This window comes from Ochlerotatus camptorhynchus, unplaced genomic scaffold (genome assembly GCF_037179485.1).
Source record: "Ochlerotatus camptorhynchus isolate MF236.1 unplaced genomic scaffold, CSIRO-AGI_Acam_v1.1 ptg000165l, whole genome shotgun sequence".
Taxonomy (NCBI): domain Eukaryota; kingdom Metazoa; phylum Arthropoda; class Insecta; order Diptera; family Culicidae; genus Ochlerotatus; species Ochlerotatus camptorhynchus.
The window spans coordinates 764672-791379 of record NW_027040655.1 but is presented as its reverse complement, the minus strand read 5'-3'; the positions used below and the strand labels follow the sequence as shown (position 1 = coordinate 791379).

The following is a 26708-nucleotide window of genomic DNA, read 5'->3' as shown; positions in this document are numbered from 1 at the left end:
GCTCATCAGTTGGTCATGATCGTCTTTATAATCAATCGAATAAAAGAGACCACTTGTTTCACTATAACATGCCATAACATAAGGGAGACCCGAGATCCTAGTGCTCCTATCGTAATTGCTCGTCAGTTTCGTCTATGTCAGTGATTTCTACGGGACCTGGACAGCGATCCCAAGTAACAATTCAGTAACCATTTAGCATCCACTCTGATTTATGATGGTTTATAACGGCAATGAACAATCCATTTAGTTTAAATATAGCATTTTAAAGTGTAAAACATTCCTGCTTAGAAATTCAGCTTTTTGCTGTTTTAAAAACCTTTTATAGTCTGGCAAGAAAGTCAAAAACTGCCTTGTTTTAAAAATAAATTTAAAACAGTTATCAATCCCTCCTTAAAACTGTTCTGTAATTCAAGCATAAACGTCATTAGCAATTGTTTATTAATGTCATGATAAAATACTTTATAAACGTGTTCTATCATTATAAAAGCAACCATAAAACAATTAGGTTTTGCATGAGAGAAAAAAGCATTTATTGTTGCTTTTTAGCCTTTTAAAAAAGCATCATTAACTCCCCAATTACTTTGTTTACAAATTGAGCTTAAAAGATGGTTACTCATAGTTAAAAAATGCCAAATTTATGACAAGGAAATCTCGAAAAATAGACGAAGTAGGATGAAAAAATCAAGTCAATTTCAGATAAATTTACTTCTTTAGAAGAACCAGCACACCACTAACGGCTGACCATCTGTCGGAGAAGAGTAAAGTGAGCGGGCCCTCGAACTCATAAAACATTTTCTAAAGTTGAAAAACATACCAGCCTTCTCCAGATCTTGCGATGACAATCGAAATAACAACCGACAGCAAACCACTGAAACTGTTAGTTAGCGGAGATCAGCTGGTCTCCGATCCAACACAGCGATTTTATTCGGCGAAAGACTCTTCGAAAATTTCATTCAACCGTACATCTCTGCATCATTGGATGGTGCACTTATGTAACCATCCGAAAGAAGGGGATCTTTTTCGGGAACGATTGCGCTTCCAGCTGTTCGAAAAGTGAAATGTTGTAAAACTAGTATCGCAAATTATCTGAGTAACTGCTCCCAATCCATCGGGAGAAAACCACCTGGAAGAATCCTGGATCTCACAGCGCAACTATCGAAAGATAAACAAACTTTGACGTTTAACTTTTGCAGGCGACTTTGCCTCCATAAATGCTGCCATAAATCTGAACGGGTTAGGATCAAGCAAAATGGCTTTAGATAAATAAAATTCAGCCTGCAAGTTTCCTTCATAAAAGCCATTTTAAAACCTTATTAATTTGTTAAGGAATTCTTGAAAGCAAAACAACTTTTTCACAAATGACCCATTAAAATCAACTTTTATGCCACCGCCATGTTACAATCAGTTTGCTTGTTTTACAATCTTCGATTTTCAATCTATATTTCCTTAGATATAACTATTTTTTTATAAATTTAGCAATGAGCAAACATTTAAATGCGAAAGTAATAAAAAAAATCTCGGCCAAGCTCGATCTGAAGAATATATTTTTTTTTTTTACAATGTTAAATAATTGGTCAAATCGACGTTTAACGAGGGTGGACTTAATTTTTTCTATGTTTTCACGTACATTTCACATAAAATTTAATATGGCACTTAAAACTAGTGCCAAATTAGGATATTCAACAAGATTTTTATACCATCAGTTTCTAATTTAATTATTTTGATATGATCGGATTCATAAATCCTTTTCTATCTTGATTGATGCTTTCCTAGTGGATTCAGCATGCGGCTAGGGGAAACGGCTCGGAAAGGGTTTTTATTGTTGCTAAATAGCTTTTATTGTAGCTTTCAAATGGTTCTCAATGCGTTCGTCATACAACCTTTTGCAGTAAATCAATCTTGAAGAGCTTCGAGAATACATCCTTCTGAACCTTCTCCAGGGTGGGCCAACAAGACATATTCTAGTCTTAATGAGGTTATGGTGGATGCATTAATGACAAAATAGCTTTGACCAAGGTTTTATGAATGTTGTTTTATAGTTGCTTTGTAGTATTTCATGAAACTTAAAATGTTACTTGAGATATAAAGCCTTCAAAGTAAAAGCATTGATTTCAGCGTCACCAACGGGTCAATTTCCAATGCCATCGCGATCGTTCCATCATTACCAGCAGAGGCTATTGTGATTAAATAAGTTGAGCGACATCAGCACTTTTTTCGAGTGTTGTTCCAAGTTCCAGATGACCAGATTTTGTCAGCCTAATCATCTATCTATCAATAATTCGACATAATCGTAATTCCAAATCTTTCTCAATTTATCTTAAAAATGGATGTTCAAAGTATTCTTTGGTGCAATAAGACCACTGAAAACCGTATGGGTTTCCTAGAACATTGGAAAAGGTTTTCAAAAGGGAGCTGACAATATTGGGCCATCACTGTATGTACCACCAATATCACCTCAACCCGTAGCGACCACATCGTCAGCATCAAGGCAATTTTAAAAACTAGAACGGATTGCTAATCATTGTGATAGAATAGCTCTCGTACCGACAGCCCGAGAAAATGAAATTAAATAAAGTTTACTTAAAAAATATGATTCAATTTCACCTGTAAAATTGGTACATTAAACAAAAAATTCGAGGCTATTATTCACTGTTCAATATTCAAGGAAGTTATACCACCGACAACTTTATTATCCTTCCAACATACCCCACGGAAATTCAATGCACTGGGTACAACAACAAAACTCAACTCAGACGACTACACAGCATACGATCATCAACGCATGTTGGCAAAAACTTTCGCGAAACATACAATTTTTCGAATGCCTGTGCATCTGAGCACTTTTGCACCAACCGTACAATTACGCACGGGAATACAAATATGTACCCTCAACTCTGCACTTTGATGCAATTTAACCTGCTGCCCAGTAGCGTGAAAAATGAGGCGTGCAAATTTCCAATGCATCCAGCCTCGTCGTACACGCGCGCTAAATATCTCCAGATATCGTTTACTTTTTTATTTTTTTATTTTTTGTTGCAAAGCCGCCGAGCCGCAATAAGAGTGTGACTGAATGATGAATAATTTGATCGATTTTTCAGAATCAAATTGAACCATTAAAAGCCATTAGGCTGCGCAATGCATGCGCGTACAATAAATGGGTGCAAGTTGCTTTCGACTTTTTATTATTGCTTGATCAAGTCACGATCCTTTCGATGAGGGTAGAACATGAGCATGAACATGTTGCGGCTGTTGCTGTTGCGCATAAGCGACGTGATAGAATGAAACTTGTGCTCGATATTACATTTTTTTACACCAGCAAGAGAATTGTCTCATATTAGCGAGCCTCCTGAACAAAACAAAGTGAAAACGATTTTTTTAAACCATTCGTAACGGAACCTTCGAGTTGAAGTTGGAAAAGTACCGAGGGTAGAGCGCTACTTCGTCGTAATCGCCCGTTTCCGTTCTATCGAGCAGAAAACATCATATATATCAATTATTGCACGGTGAACAAATCAATAATACGTTTGTTCCGATGCGATAACTCATAAGCTACCACACAAAGTATATTAGAGCGCATTGTATGAATATATTTACTCTCATTGTCCTCAAAAACAAAAGAAACGCCATCTCTCTTTCATTATGCATTTCACTACGCCAGCAAGAGAATGGAAATTCGGAAAAGAAATTGAAGAAATTCAAATTGAAGAAATATTGAGAAAATATCGAAGAAATCCTAAAAAGAATTCCAAGAGAATTACCAAAGTGATACGGACATTCAAAAGTTGACCATAAAGGAATACGACTTTGGCAATACGACGAACCATGATGTATCCTTATTCAAAAAATAAGCGCTCAAGGACTTAACACTTCCAGTACAATTTAGTAACATTCATTGTAATTTGGACCCATACATAAATTCAGCAATCGACAAAAGTTTCAATAGCGACAAAAAATATCCATTAGTACCGTCCCAATGACGCGTTTATCTAGATAAAATGAGAGTTTGTTGGAAATGCTAACATGAAGCTTTAGTGTGACGATTTATTTGCTAGAGAATGATCTTTAGAAGAGGGTAGGTGGATAGTTCCGTTAGAGTACGGCAGTATGAAAATTGAACTGAAGTTGAAAATGAGCGAAGGGCCATTAATGCGACAGTTTTTTTTAAAGATAGACGCACATTTTTGCCTAACCCGTACGATGTACGCGGAGACTTGAAGTATGTCTCCAAGTCTATAGGCCTGTGTTATGTCGAAAAAATAGGAATCAGATAGCCGACTGGACTCGAACCACGAACGTTGCGATTATCAGACCTGTGCTATCTCCACTGCTCTCTCCATGCTTCTGAACATGGATAGCCTAAAAGCAAACATGGAGCGCATTTTCTCGCATACTCGACTTCGTATGCTTTTTCTGCTGGAGAGATTCGAGGCAAGTGTGTGCGTCGTTCTACAAGCTTACTGGTATAGTCGAAAGCGTAGATAGAACACGAAATAAAAAAGACAAAACACCATTACATCGCCTGCACGGTCAATTTCTAACATTCGTTGCGATGTTCATGAACAGAGGATGATAGGAAATGGAACTAACATTCATTGTAATAGATTTTTGGTTTGCGTGTACTTATAAAACATATCTGGAAGCACTATTCCAATAAGAGTTGATTAGATAACTAGTATAAGTGTCAGTACAACCTGCTTGTCAGCAACTTTTAGTGAATAATGTGTGCACTGATAGTCATTGAAACTCTTTTTCATGATCGTGTTAAAGTCAATACATAGTGTGGCATAAAAGAAGTCTTTTTGGAGTATAATGCTTTTATTCCACGTTCTATTAAGCTCTTATCAATCCATTTAACTGAGGTGCTATGAAAGTTATCGTGAGTGCAAATGCAAACAACTATTCAAAAGTGCTCCATGCAGTTTTTAAAGCTTTTAACCAAATGCCAATACAACTACATTCTTGTTCAACTCTGGAAGCTATTATTCATCGTCCATAGTGTATCTGAACTTTTTGGATACAGGATATCACCATATTGGGTTGAAAAATGGCGTTGGACATCCGTTCCCTCTAAATTAGAGTATCCGATACAATTCCGAAAGCTTTAAGCCAACATCTTTTACTCCTAATCAGGGAGGGTAATTGATTAATAGGGTTAATTGATGAAGACTACACAGTGTTGTCGAAATACTCATCTGTCATGGATACCAAATATAATTAAGTGGAATTAAATGGCAGATAACCTTTTTTGCTGCTTTATTTAAGCATTCCACTAACAACCCAATTTCTTTACTTCAGGGTTAATTGGTGTGGTACACCGATTTCCGACGAGTACACGACCAACCCACACAGTGGGCCAGGATTGCAATTTAGACGAAAAAACAAATATCACTTAAAGGAAATTTTTCCGAGGGTTGATACCCTCGTAAAAGTTTCTCGTTATAACTAAAGCTATCTTTGGCGTAAACAGATAGTTCGCAACTCATCCGCAAAGATGATGCCACGATCGAACAAACTTGTCATGCTTAAAAAAAGACAAGCAGAGCTAAATTTTATATTACCACATAATTAATTTCGATAACCCATCAAGATTGATTGAGTAGTAGACAAACTGTCGGAAACCAGATGGTGCCATCAATTCAAAATGTCATCGAAAATCTATCTCTGGGGAAAATCGTGGCTAATGTGTGCAGCGTTCTACTATGAATGAAATACAAATCAAGGCAAGGAAATCTACTATGAATGAAATACAAATCAGGCACAACTTCAAACATTTGCCGTGATGTTCATCAACGGAAGATGTAAGGAAATTCAACTTTCATTAACCCTCCGTTACTCGCGCTGTTGTACTTTGTACAACACACATGAGTTTTCCATTGCCATTTTGTTGCTGAGTTACCAATCGATCTGAAACCAACGAGTATTCCTCAAAAAACTTGTTTTGATCTAAACAAGCTAAACTTTGATTACAGTAAACACCTAAAAAATGCGGATAATAGGGAAAATGTAATTGGAAACCGCGTAAACTGTGACCATACTACGTGGGATTTGACTTAATTGATTACAACATGGAATATATCGAGATCCTGACCAGATAGAAAGTTACTGTCTCCGACAAAGTTGTTCAGGAGATCATAGCCATGTCGCTGGTGGATAGTAGTTCAGATTTTTCTCACTACGTAGCGCTAGTATACATGTGAAATTCTTGCATGTGACATATATCGAGATCCTGACCAGATAGAAAGTTACTGTCTTCCACAAAGTTTTTCAGGAGGTCAAAGCCTATTGCTTGGTGCTCAATAGTTCAGAATTTGCTCACTACGCGACGCTAGTATACACGTGAAATTCTCATATTTAATATCTCGAGTTCCCGACCAGATAGAAATGTACTGTCTTCGGCATAGTTGTTCAGGAGGTCAAGGCCTTCTCGCAGGTGGACAGTTGTTCGGATCCTATCCAGATAGAAAGTAAATGTATTCGGCAAAGTTTTTCAGGAAGTCAAAATATTTTTGTTGGGTGACAATAGTTCAGATTTTTTCCACTATGCAGCGCTAGTATATACGTGCCTTTCTCGCATATTTAGCTCGAGATCTTGATCAGTAAGAAAGGTGCTGTCTTCGGCAAAGTTGTTCAGGGGGTCAAGACTTTTTGGTTGGTAGACATTAGTTAAGAATTTTCTCACCACGTGGCAAGTTTTTCGCTGAGATCCAGAAAAATAAAATACCGAGCTGCTCGGTGGTTCCCATATTGGCAAAAACATTCTAAGTGTGTAGGTACATCCAAAGTCATAAAGAAAAGGCCTGTTAATATGAAATTATCACCTCTTTCATTATACCGCTATTCCTACGCTGCTAGGAGTGTGACGTCGAATTTATGGTTACATACACCTAATCCTAAATCTGAACGAGAAGAATCTACTCAGTTCGTCTAAAAAGTGTAATGTAATGTAAAATGTAAAAAATATATACACACGAGTTAGCCAGTCGAGCCATAGGACTATCTCAGTCGTGAGATTGCTTTACTCATTTGTCTGGAGAAATTTCCAAAAGCGTAGTTCACTCAGCACTGAGTAACCTACACTCCCGATCATAAGCTTAAATACATCCCAAAATACATGCAAATGTGTTTTGTTCAAAGCTCTCTCATTTTACGTCCAATTTTTGATCTCCTTAGGTTATTTGAATGGCATGAATGGCATAGAATAAAGGTTCTACTTCTACTTTTAATTTCAAATAGATATCTCAATTCTGAGAAAATCAATCATGATTCTTCAGAGTACATTTTGAAAAATAGTGAAACTTTGGGTGAACATTTGGTATACAAAATTTGAAAATTATATGGAGCAATTTGCCTCTTCGTATTTCCATTCAAAATCTTTCAAATGTTCTAAAAGAACGAAAAATGGACGTTAAATGACAAAGATATGAACATAACACATTTGCATGTTTTTTTGGGGGTGTCCTTAAACTAGGTGTACGAATTTATAAATTTCTCCATTCAACTGAACAAAAGTGCCAAACTCTCTGAGTTAGTTTCGTTGTCCGTGCACACGTAAATACAGGGATTTTTTTGTTCTAGACCCCTCGATAATACATTTTGAAATTAGCCTACAATGAAAGGGAGACTCTAAACATTAATTTTTTGGAAGTTTCAGCGATATTGATCTTTTAAGATAATGTTTTCTAGCTTTGCCAAAAACAGTAAATTTTTAGCTGTTCAGGATCTCGAGATATTATGTATGAGAAGATTTCACGTATATCTTAGCGCCGCGTAGTGAGAAAATTGTGCACTGTCGACCAACGAAAAAGTTTTGATCTCCTGGACAACTTTGCCGATGACAGTTTAGCAGGTCTCGAAATATATCTAATGCGAGAATTACACGTGTAAACAAGCGCAATGATGTAAAAAAAATAATTTCTGTTCACCAGCCAAAAGGCCTTTTCCCCTTGAACAACTTTGCCCAAGACAGTAACATTCTATTTGGTCAGGATCTCGAAACAAACCACATGCGAGAATGTATACTAGCGTCACGTAGTGAGACAATTTTAAACTACTTTTCACTAGCGAAAACGTTATGACCACTTGAACAACTTTGTCGACGACAGTAACTTTCTATCTGATCAGAATCTCGAGATATTTTATATGCGAGAATTTCGCGTGTATACTCATGCCACGTAGAGTGAAAATTCTGAACTATTGTGCACCAAGCAATAGGCATTGACCTCACGAACAAATTTTTCGAATACAGTAATTTTTCTACCTGTTCAGGATCTCGAGCTATAGCATACGCGAGAATTGTTCACGTTTACTAGCGTCACGTGGTGAGAAAACTTTAGGCTACTGTCCACCAGCCAAAAAGTCTTGACCCCCTGAACAAGTTTGTCCAAAACAGTAACTTTGTATCTGCTAAGGATCTCGAGCTATTGTATATACTAGAATTGCGTGTGTATACTAGCACCGCGTAGTGATAAAAATCTGAACAACTGTCCACCAACAAAAAGATCTTGACTTCCTGAACAACTTTGCCACAGACATTTACTCTCCATCTGGTCAGGATCTAGTGATGTATCACATGCGAGAACTTAACATGTATACGAGCACTACCTAGTGAGAAGATTCTGAATTACTGTTTACGCGGTTTCCATTCACATTTTCTCTATAATCCGCATTTTTTGGGGGTTAACTGTGATAAAAGTTTAGCTTGTTTGGTTAAAAACGAGTTTCTTAAGGAATACCCGTTCGTTTCATATCGATTAATAGCTCGGTTTCAAAATGGCAATAGAAAGCTCACACTGTTGTACAAAGTACAACGCGCGAGTACTCGTGTTACAAAAGTTGGCGCGAGTAACGGAGGGTTTCCTAATCCTAATTTATTTTTTGGTTCGCGTGAAACAAAATATTTGCAAAACCGTGGGCAGACAAAATCCAGAAAGCACTGTGTTTCAATCTTACTTATAACTTGTAAGCAATTTTCTTAACAAATGGCTCATTTATGTGAAATAAAACACATATTCAAAACTTATTACTGAGATAGAGAACAAGTCTAGACTGAAAACGATTGTGCTACTGTGTCTAGCAACAATGACCGGCAAAAGGTGTACAGGTTAACATGTCGGCATCATGTTTTCAAACAAACCCTACGCGACCTTAAAAAAAGTTCTACTACAGCACTTACGATAACATGTTATCACAAGAACTGTTTCACTAATGAAGCACGTTTATCAAATATTTACCCAACTGGTATCAAAATTTTCACTTTACAACGTACACTTTACGTAGAACCCTTCAGTTTATACTCACCTTAGTTGCACACTAGACGTTGACACGAAAACGGTGTCATGTATCGAATCGAAAACATCATTCTATTGGCAGCTGCCGTTCTGGCTTCTGTTTATGTAGCCTCAGGTGATGAGGAACAAAAGGTGAGCTAGTCGATTTTTCTATACGTTTGCATTCGGTACATCTCGACGAGGAAAACCGGTCGTGAACGTCAGTCAGTGCACGCACGCGTATAGATTCTACTGAACACGATAAGTAGACTTTCGTCGATAGTCCGCTTAACTGTGTAGAACAGAACGTACAAGGTGCTTTCATCGCTAAACGTGTCCCTAATAAGCTGCCCCGCCAAATCTGCGTCAGTCCTGAGCCAATAATGGGTGCCACGAAAGCAAAGTGATAACACCGACGCTCGCTCTGCTACGTAAACGATCGCTGTTCCAGAAAACGGAACGGAAACGTCCATCAAACGGGTAATTATCCGTTAACAAATAAGCACCGGCGCACGAGTGCGTATCCCATTTTGCCCCGAGTGCTACAATACGGGGTGCGAAAAGAAGTCAATCTGTGGAACAGATTTTACTTTAGCTAAATATATCAATTATCAAACAGCAAGAATTGGCTTATCTATTTTTCATTCCATAGCATGAATCCAACGACGCTAGTCAAGTGCCTTTCACAGCACCGTAAAAGAACTATGCACTTTCCAAACCGCAATTATACGCTTAGCATTCGGAAGCTCAATGATAATTAAATTATCATTATTGTCTTTTAGCGCAAGATAAGCGACGGTACACAAACAATTTCACAGCTGTAACCGACAAAGAAATGAAATCGAACTAAAAGTACCACCGACAGTAATTGTGTTAGCGATCATTAACATCCAAATCGTTCCTCCGCTCCGGGAGAGTCCTTTACAACTGAATTGCATTCCAGTTCTTCCCTTTCCAGAGCACCTTTCCAGCTCTGCGTCCGGGCAATTTGCGAAACATGACAGTTCTGGAACGGATGCGAAGCTGCATGGACCGTCTGGACGGGCACATCGAGTCCAGCCAAGTGGTGATTCACACCCTGCTGAAACAGCTGAATGTGGAAGCGGTTTTCAGCGGTACCGGCGACGACGACAACGACGACGACGTCGTGAAATTGGTTCAAATTCAAACGGCAGATGATCGGGGGATGCTAATGTGAGTATGCTCTTAGGGCGCGGTCCGTTGCCGTCAACAGTTGACTACTGCATATGACATGTTTAACTCTAATGACGACTGAAATTTATGATTTGAGCTAATTGAAGTTTCAGCAAGTGTGGTCAGCATTGTTATGATGCTAATGGAAGATCAGTGTTAAGTTCGCAAATATGACAGCTTAATGTGGCCATTTTCGAAGTTTGAGCGGAAAAAGTTTACCTTTTTTTTTTGTGGGGTTGAGTTTGTGTGAAGATGAGCATTAATGTGATGATTTGTATTCATAACAGATAAAATTTTAACACTTCCGGAATGTCCAAGGCTCACGCACGTTACTCTTATGGTGTATTGTGGCATATTTTGGAGGATCCCATAGTAGGAATTAATTGAGCTATAATTAGGTCCAGCAGATGTCTTAAGGATTTTTGGGGGTTTTCTAACAAACTAGGAAAACGCACAGACTAAGTGTTAAGAAATTTATATCGGTGTCATAATGATTCGATGCATCGACATAATCAGATGGAACCGTTTCAGCGTTTAGAATTCCACAAATGATAAAGTTGCATAAATGCACCTACACGGGAAAAAATCCGATTCCATTTTCATGAATATGGTTGGTTGGTTATGGAAATTCATGATTTCATAATGCAGCGGTTCAAGCGTTACCTGGGAAACCGTGTTCACCGCACTACATAGGTATCTGTTATACGCCTTTTTCCTTCCATCTTATACAAGTACTGATAGTCTAGTGGTCAAAGTATAGGTTTATTGATTGTAAGGTTCTTGGTTCAAATCCAGTCTGTTGCATTATTTTATTTATTTTTTACATGATTTGGTTTAAAAACTAAAAGTTAAACTCATGAATTTAGTATATGATTTTAACTCGGATGATTCATGATTTCGGGAATTTTGGGTGCGTTGCGCAAATATAGCTCATGATATCATGAATATTATTCATGGTTTATTTTCATAACATGAAAATACGCTATGTTCATGAAATCATGAGTCATTTTCATCATTTCGGATTTTTGATTTGTTCCCGTGTATGCACAACTGTTCCACTAAGATAAGAATGTGGTAAAAACTGAACCAATCGAAACATGTGATATTGTATCAAATTCAAACAAATTATGCAAAATTTGACAAGTTTATGAAATGCTCAAATTTAAACTAAAGAATGTCTTTTGGATATGCCGTATTGATACATTTAAATCTTCTGATTCTTGCTTTGTAAAATAAATTGTTGTGTAATCCGCCCAAATCTATCCAGCGAACTTTCAAAACAAGTTTTGAAAAATTCTAAAACATTCTTGGAAGTCTTGGGAGCTATCAGGAAACCTTGTTATAATCAAGGATTCCATGACATTGCCCCGAATGTCATTACCTTAAACCAACTATTATCCTAAACTCGTACAATTCCCAGAAAGGCATTTACCCGAATGACCGTTTTCCCGAATACAATTTACCCAAATGGTAGAGAATTTTTATTTTGAAATTCCCGGTTTTTTCCGGATTTCCCGATGCAAACCTCAAAAATATCCCGGTTTTTAATATTCAGCTAAACTCACATTATTTTAAATCGTAACCACGGAGCAACTCTAACGGAACTATCCACCTACTCTCTTCTAAAATATCATTATCTAGCTACTAAATTATCACACTAAAGCTTCATGTTAGCATTTCCAACCAACTCTGAAAATCGCTAACTTCGCGTATGAAGTAACATAAAAACACTTTGAATGTAACAACTCAAGGCGGGAGTAGCCGTCAACAATGCTGATGATGGTACAGCACGCAACAACCACCCTACTGCTTTCTCTCTGAGATGATCACGTTGGTCATGACGAGAGGAGCAACACAATAGTTGGGTAAAGAAGAATTGCATTATAACACACCATCGACTGGAAATGCTCTCGCAACGGCTTTAGGTAGTGATGAAAACGTCGCTAGAACTATTCCACAGCCGCAGTCAGTTTATGAGCAAAAGAGGGACGCACATTTTTTGCCTGTAGACTTGTAAACATACTTCAAGTCTCCGCGTACATCGTACGGGTTAGGCAAAAGATGTGCGTCTATCTTCAAAAATTGTCGCATTAATGGCCCTTCGCTCATTTTCAACTTCTATTCAATTTTCATACTGCCGTACTCTAACGGAACTATCCACCTACTCTCTTCTAAAAGATCATTCTCTAGCTAATAAATTATCACACTAAAGCTTCATGTTAGCATTTCCAACCAATTCAGAAAATCGCTAACTTCGCGTATGAAGTAACATAAAAACACTTTGAATGTAACAACTCAAGGCGGGAGTAGCCGTCAACAATGCTGATGATGGTACAGCACGCAACAACCACCCTACTGCTTTCTCTCTGAGATGATCACGTTGGTCATGACGAGAGGAGCAACACAATAGTTGGGTAAAGAAGAATTGCATTATAACACACCATCGACTGGAAATGCTCTCGCAACGTGGGGCTTTAGGTAGTGATGAAAACGTCGCTAGAACTATTCCACAGCCGCAGTCAGTTTATGAACAAAAGAGGGACGCACATTTTTTGCCTGTAGACTTGGAGACATACTTCAAGTCTCCGCGTACATCGTACGGGTTAGGCAAAAGATGTGCGTCTATCTTTAAAAACTGTCGCATTAATGGCCCTTCGCTCATTTTCAACTTCTATTCAATTTTCATACTGCCGTACTCTAACGGAACTATCCACCTACTCGCTTCTAAAAGATCATTCTCTAGCTAGTAAATTATCACACTAAAGCTTCATGTTAGCATTTCCAACCAACTCTGAAAGTTTCAAAGATATTTGTAGGCAAATCTTCAGTATTATTTAGAAAAATCAAATTTTACCACTTTTTTAAGCCTCATGTTTCAAGTCAGCCAAGCCATCATGTTTTCAAAGCCCCAGGATTTACTGAGAAATAAAGACATTTGTTATGGGCACTAGGCCAAACACTATCGGACATTAGACCAATTTCTAAACTTTGAGAAATTGTTTTAGAATGCATGAATTTGATAACAAATGAGACCTAGTGAATTGTTGTCGAATATTTTGGGATTTAAGGGAAATTTCCAAGATTGTGAGCCTTTGACATTTATTTAGAGTCTGAGACAATGAGTTTTTTTTCCGAAATTTGTATCTTATAAAAATGAAATGAAAATATAGTCAACTCTCTATAAGTCGATATTGAAGGGATCATCGAGTTGAAGAATTATCGACTTATAAAATAACATAAAAATATATTTTTTCGTTCACAATTTTCAGAATGATTTGGAGTTATTCCATCTACTGTGTTGTCTGATCTTATTTACACAAGTGATTTTGTAAAATGGATCACAAATCGGTTTACGAAAGTTTTGAATAGTTGTATCGGAATATGCAGCCATTATCAAAAAAGGAAAACAATGAGACTGTCATTTCTTGAAATTGTATATGCCGCGTGGAAGGTTCTGGTTAATGATAGGTTTTGGCAGACGACAGCGATCCACGTAAGACGGGAAGTTAGCCGTGTCACGCCAGGGCAGATGAAGAAGCACGTAGTGAACAAACATTCTTTGTACACTCTCAAATCTGGCTATCCAGCATGCTTGGTACGGGCACCAGACGACAGCACTATACTCTAAGATTGAACGTACTAACGAACAATACAGCGCCCGCAGGCAAAGCGGATCGCGAAAGTCTTCAGATATTTTGAACATATAGCCAAGATGCCTGTTAGCTTTAGTCAGGATGTCATTGTAGTGTGGTTTGAACGTCAATTCACAGTCGAGTGTTACTCCCAAATCTTTGATCTGGCCAATCCTCTTAAACGTTTTCCCGGAAATGGAATAATCAAATATTATCGGGTTTTGTTTGCGGTGAAATGACATCACATTGCACTTGTTGATACTGAGCGTCAAGAAGTTACGGAAGCACCAATTCTGCAAATGATCCACAATCAGCTGCAACTCCTCACAATCAGCGATGCAATTGATAACCACATACATTTTGACATCGTCAGCGTAGAATAGCCGGCATCCAGGTGGCAGTAGACACGAAAGCTCGTTGACGAAAAGCGAAAACAGAAGGGGTCCCAGATTACTTCCTTGGGGAACGCTAAAAACGTTCGTGAACACTTCAGAACGAGAAGCTCCCATCTTAACGCAAAGCGAACGGTAAGGTAAGATTTGAACCACGAGATGAAGGATCCCAACACTCCGAGTTTCTCAAGCTTGCTCAAAAGAATGTTGAGGTCTACTCGGTCAAATGCAGCCTTGAGATCAGTGTAAACAGCGTCGATTTGTCAGCAGTGCTGAGATTTGTCATTACCATTGACAGACTTTCGCGCGATATCGACAAAAATTTTCGTCACATAGTAACTGACAGACTTGAACCTCAAAAAACCTTCGTCAAAATCTCATTCATTTTTTCGTCAATTACAAAGATTCACCTGGTAACAGAAAGTGTAATATCGTACATTCTGTGTCACATTAATGTTATCCAAGCAGTTCAAGACGTAGATGCTTGTTCACGTTAACGGCTCCATGTAATTGTGTTGCTCAAGTCATTTAATTTCGTTAAAAATTTAGTTAATATAAAAATCTACTCATGTTCGTCACTGACAGCATTGTCATTGACAATTGACATGGTTTGCCTTGACTATGACTGTTAGCTCAAATGAGTGATCAAAGCAGAATCGTCAATATCACCGTGTATTGTTGAAATTTTGCAGCACTGCACCAGAGTCCACGGTCCGAAGCGACTCGAATTCGGCCAAATTGGTTGTAACTGACCGTTTTGGGTAGAATCCTTGCTGAGCCGTGGAGATGTAATTTTTACTAGAGTCTCATTCTCATTGATGATGATCTGGAATACTTTGGAGCAGCAACATAGTGATGTGATGCCTCTTTAATTCTGGACATTCCTTTTATCGCCTTTCTTGTGAACGGAGAACAAATACGAAAATTTACTCTCCTGTAGTGACAGATTAAAAAACTTCACCAAGAGAGTGAGCAACGACTCCGAACACAACTTCAGAACGGACACAGGAATGCCGTCTGACCTGGCAGCAAACGAGAATTTCAATCTTTGAAGAGCTAGATTGACGGTATGTTTACTAATGTGAAACGGACGGAGCTCAAATGCATCTGTTGGATAATCGCTTATAGCAATCGTGATTTGGTGAGGCCGAAGATTCACTGAACGAACTCATGAAATGTAGAGCAAAAAGGCGGCATTTCTCCGGTTCAGATTCAGCGGTTTGCTCACCGAGATGTGCAAAACGATTTGGATTTCTGCGAAGAGATGGTTGCGTACGGAAGGCATATTGTCGATACAGGAATCTGTTGTATTTCCTATAGTCGATACTTGTGCGGTTGAACTCCTGCTTCGTAATGTACGAACGATTTTGGCAGTATCTTCGTAGCGATTTAGCCCTATACCGTTTCAGTCGACGCAAGTGACCGTTAGACCACGGTGGCTTTGGTGCGGGGTGGGCAAAAGGTACAAATTCAGCCATGATATCCCAGATCATTTGATTGAAATATTTAACGGCATCGTCAACACATCCAGCTAATTTTAATGGCCGCCAGTCGATACCGGAAATAGCAGCACTAATCGCAACATAGTTGGCTCGACGGAAATCCAGCGTACGATTATTTTCGGAACAATCGTCAAAAACGATTGGCGCTGGGAGGTTCATCAGGACGTTTAAAGCAGGGTGGTCTGCATCAAGAAAGATCAGAGGTTTTATGGCTTCCGAACAGGTGTATGCCAGAGTTGCAGCTTCGATAGACAGAACAAGGTCTAGAAAGCGAGCGTTCCTATTCAATACACCATTGATCTGCGTGAGGCCATGTTAAGCGAAACCGTCGATAAGCGTTGAACTAGTCGGAAAGACCAATCGTACGACTTACTCCACCGGAGCAAAGGCTGGTTATAATCTCCAAACTGCAGAGCATAGTCATTGAATTCCAAGTTGGAAACAATAGCACCGATAGAGTTCACATGGTCCTGAATACTAATGACATCGTTGAGGCACTAATACACTAATAATCCGACTTGGCGTAGTGATTCTAACCCACAGCTGTTCTAAAGCATAGGTGTCGGATCGATATAACTGTTTTGACGAGATAAAACAGCGATTATGACACCTATACCATGGGTGTTTGCAATGTTGGAGGCATTACGGTTCGTGCGATAAACCGAAAAGGTATTCCCGAACAGTTGAGCACTGTATAAAATGTATCCATCTTCTAATATGACAAGCACGGCAAAAAACGGTTCTATATCCAAGTTAATAACGAAAAAGAAAGACGATGAAGAGAATCGATCAATGTTACTTAGGACCTAATGCATTGTTCAGCTGGAATCGTTCTTTCTCTTCGCACACCGTCCGCACGCGTATTGCCTTATGACAATACCTACACAGCAAACAAATAATTTTAATATCACTTCAATCGAGTCGAAAATATGGTGTAATATTACTTTGTAGCGGTATTCGAATTAGATATTAAATTAATGTAGCATGAAGTTCAAATGCTACAAATGTTCACTGTTACTATTCGAAACGACACGCACTATCCCAGTTCACTTGTATGCAACTGGTGAACTCATATCAAGAGTAAATTATCCCTGCATGAAATTTCACTCATTATTTGTTCATCCGCTCACTAGGCGCGTAAGTTTTCTCATTTGAGGTGGCATGAAATTTGATCCGTGGGATTGAGTATAATCTCCCAGTAGGATTACTTGTCGTCGGAAATTTAATAATAAGAAAAACACTTTAAGTTAAAGATTGGAATGAGCTAGACAGATGTGGGATACTTGGGAGGAAAAGAGATAGTATCTCTAATCGAATCGGAAGGTAATCGGAGATCGCCTTTTGATAAGATCGTTTTTTCGGTTTCCGGAACGAAGGCCAAGAATTGTTTTAGCGGCCTTTCTGAGGAATCCCAAGATCTTTCTCGTCCACTTTAATCCAACCCGTGGAAGAGGCAGGACTGTGAAGTTTTTTGGTATAGTTTCGCGGTGTGTTTGTAGAGGTATATTTAAATGTGAGAAGTGTCTTTAAGTTCAGTGTAATTAATTGTTCGTTAATTCCTTTTGATTAGGTGTAGTTACTACTGAATAAGTTTAGTAGGCTAGTGCGGTACTGTGCGCGATTTAAGTTTCAACAAAAAGGTAAATGATTTACTATGCGGTTTTGCAACAATGCGCTCATCCAGTTGTACAGCCGTTTGACGGCTTTTTGTCTCTAGTTTCGTCCCACCACCTCCCGCTCGGCATACCGCGCCCTCCGTTATTACCACTACCCTGACCCAACGCGTCGGTATTAAAGGACCTAACTTCGGCCGGAGTTAGAAGGGAGCTGCGCCGTCAATATCGCGCTCCAGGTGAGCAATTTTCCCACCCACCGGGATATCACCACGAAAAGCAGTTGGTGAATTAGAGAATCAAGACTCGCACCCAATTTGGTGAATCTTTTGTATTCCGTGCAGCGAGCGTCGCAGGGGCGACAGACGATGGTGAGGAGCAGTCGGTAAAGCAGAAGCGTGAGTAGAACCGTACAATGTCCGCATGCATGCATTAAATCTGGATGAAGCGCCAGTTATAAATAGCCATTTAGAAATCCGCACAGTTAGGTAGGGAATTAGAGAGAGAGTAAGAGAAGAATGAGGGTTCCCGGATAAAAATGTTAGATAATAAAATTTTCGTTCTATTAGTTTTTTTTCTAAATAAATGTTTTTCTATTCTGCTAAATAATTGTGTTGATTGTTAGGTTAGAATTTCCCGTTCAATGAGTGCACTGGTCTAAAGAAGTTTCTCACGTTTCGTTCGTTGTTGTAGTTTTCGTTGTTTGGTTTTACTCCAAGTCGGACTGCTTGGGAATCTCAGTCCACCATTTCTGTCCTGAAGCGTGTAGATTTTGTGTTTGGGGAAGAGCTTGACCTGTGATGAGAAACAGGTCGTCCAGTGCATTCGCTCCGGTAGAAAGACGGTTTCTGGTTAGTTTTCATTCGGTTGGATTTAGTGTTTTTCTTTGAATCCCAAGTACTTAACGTCTACTAGCGCGTTCCAATCTTTTGCATTAGACTGAACTCGCCCTGGGGTTTTGAGTTTGCCGGGCATCCGAAACGACAAGTGGTCCTCTATGGAGGTGGCGCTTAAGCCATTTGTTTAAAACCCAATCCACGGAACACTCTAGTAGACCGATTTAGGCTAGCCAACTTTATGCCGGCTACAACTTGCTGAAAAGTACAAAATTATCATGAACTGACATTACGCTGCTTTTACTGTTGCTTCACGATTGATTTTGTTGGACAATATTTGGATAAAAAATAGAAAATAGATAAAATTAAATATAATTTCTTGACAACCTCTCCTTGGTGCGAAATAATAAGCAAAGATGATGATGTGAACAGAGTTGAAGAAGCTTAGAAAATCATATTAAAAAGTTCATTATTTACCAATTTAAAGTTGAAAGCAAATAAAGTTTATTTGGATGAAAGAAATTATGTGTCTAACAGATTTCGCTGAGAACTATTCTTGTTTGACACAAGATTGGATCACCCCTTGGTGGGACCAGCAATGCACAGAGGTTTATCGTGAAAAGTCCGACGCGTTTAAACTTTTCCGGAAACGTGGAACACCCGCGCATTTCGAAGCGTACTCGGCTCTTGAACGCGAACTCAAGAGCCTCATCAAAGCCAAGAAACGCGGATACTGGAGGCAATTCGTGGACGGATTATCGCGCAAAACGACGCTTTGGAACGCGGCGCGAAGGATGCGTAACCGGTCTTCAAACAACGAGAGCGAGGAGTACTCGGATCGTTGGATTCTCAAGTTCACGCGAAAAGTATGTCCTGATTCCGCGCCGGCACAGATGATGCGTCGCGAAACGACGAATTCAGTAAACGAGATCAGCCAACCTTTTACAATGCTGGAGCTCTCACTCGCGCTCCTTTCGTGTCGCAATTTGGCTCCGGGGGCTGATAGGATCAAGTTCAACTTGTTGAAGAACCTCCCAGAGGCGTATGTTGAACTTTTTTGGTCAGTTCCTGGAGCTCAATATTGTCCCGGATGATGGGAGGCGGGTTAGAGTTATAGCCATTAAAAAGCCTGGCAAACCCGCGTCAGATTACAACTCGTACCGACCCATCGCGATGTTGTCGTGCATTCGAAAATTGTTGGAGAAAATGATCCTGTTTCGCTTGGACAAATGGGTTGAGCTGCAGCGTTGCCAGATTGTTTTCATGATTACCGGTATCAAATGATTAAAAAAAATCGGTATTCATCGGTATTCACTATTTTAATTATTTTTTTTTTTTTTTTTACTTTTGGACTAAAATTGAAGGATGTACTTTCCATGAAAGTCGAAAGAAATTTCTGGGAAATATTTGAATTAGTCTCTTAATGGTACCGACAAACCTTCCAGATGAAGAATAAAGAAGATCTCGTGGAGGAAGTTTGGAGGAAGTTCTAAAAGGTGTCGAAAAAACATCCCATGGGGATCTTCCAAGATAAATATTGAGAATCTTCTGACAAAATTTTTAGAAACTTTCGGAAAAAATCCAGAAGCCAGAAAAGTTTCGAAATCGGAAGCCAATACCGTAGGAGCCATTCACAGGGGAAGTTAGGAGAAGCTCGGAAAAACCTTACAAAAAGTCGAAAAAAAACCTACGGAGAGTGATTTATGGATAAACTTCCAGAGGAAGACGAAAGAAACCTCTTGGGGAACTCGATAGATACATCCGGTAGAACTTTAATTGAACTTCGTGGAGAAGACGGAAGAAACTTCCAGGAGACACTGGGACAAACTTCCTACGGTAGATTGGAAGAAACTTCTGGAAAAAGTCGGACGCCAGAGGGCTTACGGTACAGTCGAAAAATACTTCAAGGAGAAGATGGGAAAATATCTGGAAGACATTGATTTCTGGGTTCTCTGAACTTCCCGATTTTTTATTTTTTTTTAAAGTTCTCGAAACTGTCGAAAAAGAACACAGAGCTTCCCTTAAAATGTTCTCACAATTTTCTAATGTTCATGTAACTTCCCTTACGTTTCCAAAATACTCATGAACCTCTCGAAACTTAACTGAAGTTTTCGGAAATTGCCTGAGTTTCTCGGAACTCATTAAAAGGTTCAGAAATTTCCCTTAATTTATATGTCCGGATGTTCTCAAAGCTTCCCTAAAGTTATCTCAATTCTCCTGAAACAAATGGAACTATCCTGAACCAGGGTTGCTTTCACTCACTTGCTATAAAAATATGTTTTTTGGAATTCTACAATCGTTATATATTATTATGATCTTTTGTACTTGTAAGTTAAAAGAAAAGGTTGCTAGGTATGTGTTTGACACATGAAACCTGTCAATTTCGCTATCAGAGTGTTACTATCAGCGATTTTATGATTCGTGAGCGTTCACTCAGAGTGAGCGCTCGCGAGTCGTTGAATCGCTGATTGTGACTATCTGAAAGCGAATTTGACAGGTTTCATGAGTCAAACACTTGCCTTTCAACTTATTCTTGTATCTAACAAGTACAAACTATCATTATAACATCTAATGATTCAAAAATTCCGAAAATCATTTTTTATAGCAAGTGAGTGGAAGCAAGCCTGTCCTGAACCATTAAATTTCTTTGAAGTTCTTTGGGCTTGTGAAGTTTCCAAAATATTTCAATTTCCATAGGTTCATTGGAGTTCTCTGGGCTTTCCTGCGATTCTTCGAGAAAATGTAAGCATTAGTCGAAAGAGTATCAAGCATAAGACATTTTTAAAGATGATGTTTTTAGAGCAGACTAAAAAAAAAATTATTTTCAAGAAGTCTCATAATCTCGCTCATAATACTTTCCTCTGACAATACAGTGCGGGCAGACAGTAATCATTTTGATTATTAATAAAAAAAACGGTACAAATCGGTATTAAAACTCAAAATCGGTATTCTGAGAAACCTTATCTGTATATCGGTATCAAGTTTGAAAATCGGTATATCTGGCAACGCTGTTGAGACGTTCCACCTACTTTCAGATACTGAGTTTAGTTTTCGTAGGGGCAAGGTAACGAACGACTTTCTCGCGTTGCTTTCTACAGAAATTCAGTTGGCTTTTGCTAAAAAAGAGCAAATGGCTTCTGTGTTCTTAGATATTCAGGGGGCTCTTGATTCAGTATCGGTTGAAGTCCTTTCAGACAAACTCCACGTTTGTGGTTTTTCTCCATTAATTAATAACTTTTTGTACAATTTGCTGTCAGAGAAACATATGAGCTTTTCTCATGGAAACTCTACAGCTTTTCGATTTAGTTACATGGGTCTCCCCAGGGCTCATGTTTAAGCCCCTTTTGTATAATTTCTACGTCAGAGAAATTTACAATTGTCTAAAAGACAACTGCACGTTTAGACAACTTGCAGATGACGGCGTAGTGTATATGACAGGGCCCAAAGGCAAGGACCCTTACAGGATACCTTAGCAAATTTGTCTACTTGGGCTATCCAGCTAGGTATCGAATTCGCCACGGAGAAAACTGAGTTGGTCGTTTTTTCTAGGAAGCATAGCCCAGCACAACCGAAGCTTCAACTTTTGGGTAAGCCGATCACTCATTCCATGTCTTTCAAATATCTTGGGGTCTGGTTCCAAATGCACCTGGAGATCTCAAATTGAGTATCTGAAGCGGAAATGACAACAAAGGATCAATTTTCTCCGTACAATTACCGGAACGTGGTGGGGAGCTCATCCGCAAGATCTTCTAACGTTGTGCCGGACAAAGGTTTTATCGGTTTTAGAGTACGGTAGATTTGTTTCCAGTGGTCGGCTAAAACACATATCATCAAACTGGAACGTTTCCAGTATCGTTGCATGCACTCGACTCATACGATGAGTCTTGAAGTGTTGGCGGGCATGTTACCACTCTCTGATCGGTTTTTGGAATTGTCTCTCAGGCTCCTGACCCGTTGTGAAGTTATAAACCCACTGGTAATCGAAAACTTTGAGGAGCTTCTTGAGCTAAACCCGCAAACCCGTTTTATGTCATTGTACTACGGGTACATAACACATGATGTCAGCCCTTTGCAGCGTAATCCTCATCGCGTATGCTTCTCCGACTTCGGCAATTCAGTTAGTTTTGATTTATCAATGACGCAAGAGATTCGCGGAATCCCAGGACATAATCGTTCCATGATTGTTCCGTCATTATACACTGCAAAGTTTGGCCAAGTTGATTCCGCAAGATCGTTCTTCACAGATGGATCACTAATAGAGGCGTCCGCTGGTTTTGGTATTTATAACGAATTTCATAGCGCCTCTCGAATGTTTCATGCTCCTTGTTCCGTATATGTTGCTGAAATGGTGGCAATACATTATACGCTAGAAACTATCGCCTCATTTGCACCAGATCACTTCTTTATGTTTACGGATAGTCTCAGTTCTGTTGAGGCTATTCGCTCCATGAGGCCGGTAAAGCACTCCTCGTATTTTCTCATAAAAATACGAGAGCTTCTAAGTGCTTTATCTTTAAGATCTTTTGTCATCACCTTCGCATGGATCCCATCTTATTGCTCAATTCCGGGTAATAAGAAGGCGGACTCACTTGCTAAGGTGGACGCTATGGAAGGCGATATTTACGAGCGTTAAATCGGCTACAATGAATTTTTCTTCATTTATCGCCAACAGTCGCCCGCCAGCTGGCAAAATAAATGGAGTGAAGGGAGTTTGGGACGATGGCTATACTCGATCATCCCTAAGGTGTCAAAGAGTCCTTGGTTCAAAGGGTTGGAGGTGAGTCCAGACTTCATACGTCTGATGTCTCGCCTCATGTCCAATCACTATTCGTTAAACACTCACTTGTTCCATGTTGGGCTGGGGGATAGCAGTCTCTGTGAATGTGGACAAGGTTACCAAGACGCCGATCACATTATTTGGTCTTGTGCTGAGCATCATGGAGTCAGATCTGAGCTGTAAGATTCCCTTCGGGCTCGAGTTAGACAACGTAATGTTCCATTTCGGGATATTTTGGCTAGACGCAATCTGGAGTTTATGAAACTCATATATGTTTACTTTAAGAATATTAACCTTAGATTGTAAGTTTGGTGAACCTTGTGTTTAGTTTGTATTTTCTAAGTGTGGGCTTCTTTAATGTTTGTTTTCAAAAAATAAGTTCATGTTTAAGGATTAATTAAATATTTGTATCGTAGATCACATTTCTAACCTCCTTCTCCTTTTTCCAATCAAAAATATTTTAAATCTCCACTAACCTCGAGACAACCGCGAGGATTCGGTACAGTTCATTTAACTTTATATATAAGACAGTAATAATGTATAACGAAAATGGTAACTCGGCTCTGCAAAGTTTATTCGATTCAGCCTGTACAAATAAAGTAAGTATTATTTTTCGTGGCCACAAGTAACCATTCATTCGTTTGTAATTTACTTCCAAATTAAAAGACCAATATTTATCTGTCAGATGGTTGCGCAGAGCATTATAAAATTAATTTTAATTTAAAAACTTGTGTAACCAAGACAAGGATTTTAACATCAGAGCAGAATGACACTTTTTTCCAGCTGCACATATTTTTGGTTTCTTTTTGTCCCGTGAGATCCTTAATCCAGTAACGTTTATAATGCAAAGGGTCATCTTTAAGAATTTCCAGGAACCGTAAAAGGCAAATAACTACAGATACGTCTGCTTAATATTAAAGGTCAGAAAGAACCTGGTCTAAAATGCGTTAAAGAGAATATATATAAAAAAAATCTTCTAAACGAACCTTTGCAACCAACATTAATGCATTTCCTGTTTTTTTTTTTTGCTTTCCAGATGGACGACTAATGGCTTCTACGTGTCACTGTCCTTCATCCTGTTCCTGCATCTAGTAGTACTGATCGTGTTTGGAGTCATAACACTTTGCTTATCAAAATCTCCCGTTGCTGCTCTACCAAGGATGACTGTATAGGAAGCTAACACTCAACTCCCCCCATTAGAAAGCCGTCATAAAGCGACTTATCTGATTAAAGGTTTTACATGCTTGTTTCGCAGCAGACAACCGCAGGAACATGCTTGCCAGGGTGAATTCCACGGGCAACAGTGCAAAACTGCATTACGGCAAGGAACTTTAACATGTTTTTTTTTTTGTTTTTGTTAAGTTAACTTTAACAGGCCATCATACATGCCGTTTTTTAAGGCGTTTGGTGTTGTTTTTAATTTCGGTTTTATGACGGCAATAAATGTTGGACATCGGTTTTTGGAGAAAATCCCATCGCAGAACACTGAGCGCTAATGAGTTGTTTAAATTCATATGAAAGTGTTTCAGTCAATAAATATTGTGTTGTCGACGATATATTAAATAAATTGAAGTTTTCATTTCTGAAGCGCCTTAAAGTTGAAGCGTGTGATAAAATTCGATGAATTATTTACCAAACAAGTTTGAACCAGGATACCACAACAAATTATTCAGTGCTCTACATACGCGAAAAATGAGAAATTCAAGGAACTCCGGATGCAACAATGTTCCATGCTAATATTAAACAACACAGCTGCAAGGTTTCGACTAATACATTTTGCAGCAAGTGCATCCACTTGCAAATTACGAACTCATCAACGCCGCATAGCATTTGCCGGTGCGGTTAATCAACATCTCACATTATCAGGATTGAAAATGCCTGACCCCATCAAATGATTCTGGAGCATGCTTCATTTGTTCGAGGAAACATTTTAAGAAGAACACAGCCCAGATGAAAGATAACTCGATCGATTTCAACCGAATGAACAGCGCTAAAAGCATCATGTATCATTGTCGCTGGCCGAATCGCTGATCCACCTTGCAGCAACAGAAGCACCATAGCCGATTGCAATCCACCTTGCATTTGAAAAATGATTCTCGGCAGCTGTTGCAACGCCGGACTGTCACGATTTCATACCATATACTGGCACATACAACCGAATCAACCACCTTAGAATAATTCAATTTCACGATAAGTAATCGAAGGAAGTACGCACGCTTTTCCGATTTGCAGATGTTCTGGCTAAAATGAACAACGAGCACGGTGGCCCGGTGCTAAAAATTCAAATGATTTACGAAGTGAGCCGTATCAGAGAACCCGTCCTCAGCTGCGATTGGGATCCCGGTGACGACGTGCAACAAGTGTGTGGCATGTTACCCCGGCATATACAATGTTGCATGGCAACCGGCTAAGAACCCAAGCTGGTCAGAAAGAGCAAGGACCGAGCGTTGTTGGGATCAAGCGACCTGCACGGGAAATTTATTCCAAATTACGAATTAATATGCCTCCAAAAGTTAATGTTAATTCACGATGCAGTTTGGGCCGACAGCTTTATCGTCGTCCATGGCCAGGACTGGCGCTGGATGGATGTTCAAGCTGTCATCATTTCGTGTTTAATTGTATATTTGGTTACGTATATATATATGGACTCTGTCTGCAGGCAACCGTCTGCGGGGTATTCGACCCATTCATAGTGCAATCCAGTCTTTCCATGCAGACGCAATTCGTTTCCATCGGGCGCCTATTTAGTTGTTAGGTTTTTTTTTGTTTTTAGCTTGCATTTGGCAATGGTTCGATTGAACGGAACGATCACCACCGATATTGGGTAACTGCTTTCGACGATGTTGTGGTCACGCAAGGTACACCTTAATTTGGCAGTGAAAAGTTTAATTAGAAAGATTGCAACATGTGCCTTTCGTTTGCGACTACTCGGCAAAGCGAATTAAGATATTCGGATGTTTCATGTAGAACGCGATGTTGTGGGTCGGACGAGTTGTTAAAATTTGCTTGAATGAGAACATAAATTTGACAATAAAATAAGTGACGAAAAGCATAAAAACTTGCAGGCCCTGCTAAACAAGTTCACACCTTTGCAAAATAGAGGCGAAACTTAAAACACTATCATGTCTGTAAAAAAAAAGTATAAATAATAAAAATTGAGGTTTGAACACAATTCAAGCTGCATCGTCTGAATTGTAGCAAACATATACCAACTAGAGTAGCAGTATCACCCCACCCAGCCCTATGTCTTGTGTAAGCGAGGATAGATCAGTTCAAACTCACAAAAATATGTTAAAATAAAACAATTTAATTGACGTTAAATAATTGAGTTACAGTGTTCGCTATGTAATAGATTTTTGTTTTAACACAGATAAAGGACAAACTCAAATGATATTCGGTTTATCTGTCACAATTTCGCAACATTAAAATGTAATAATATGGTGTGATATGTATTTTAAACCGGATTGTTATACAAAATGCATTTCTAGGTGTGGTG

General features: G+C 39.1%; 2 protein-coding genes across 2 annotated transcripts in view; one reads left to right on the top strand and one right to left on the bottom strand.

Annotated features, from left to right (window-relative positions):
• The window catches only part of chm (chameau), a 341628-nt gene that overhangs the window by 10469 nt on the left and 304451 nt on the right, over positions 1–26708 (bottom strand). The gene's annotated exons all lie outside the window — the stretch shown is intronic.
• On the top strand, positions 9311–24761 carry LOC135701514 (uncharacterized). Its single transcript, XM_065222332.1, has 3 exons — positions 9311–9419; positions 10225–10460; positions 24249–24761. Exons 1-3 carry the CDS (start codon positions 9336–9338, stop codon positions 24382–24384), a joined length of 456 nt encoding a protein of 151 aa, XP_065078404.1. The 5' UTR covers positions 9311–9335; the 3' UTR covers positions 24385–24761.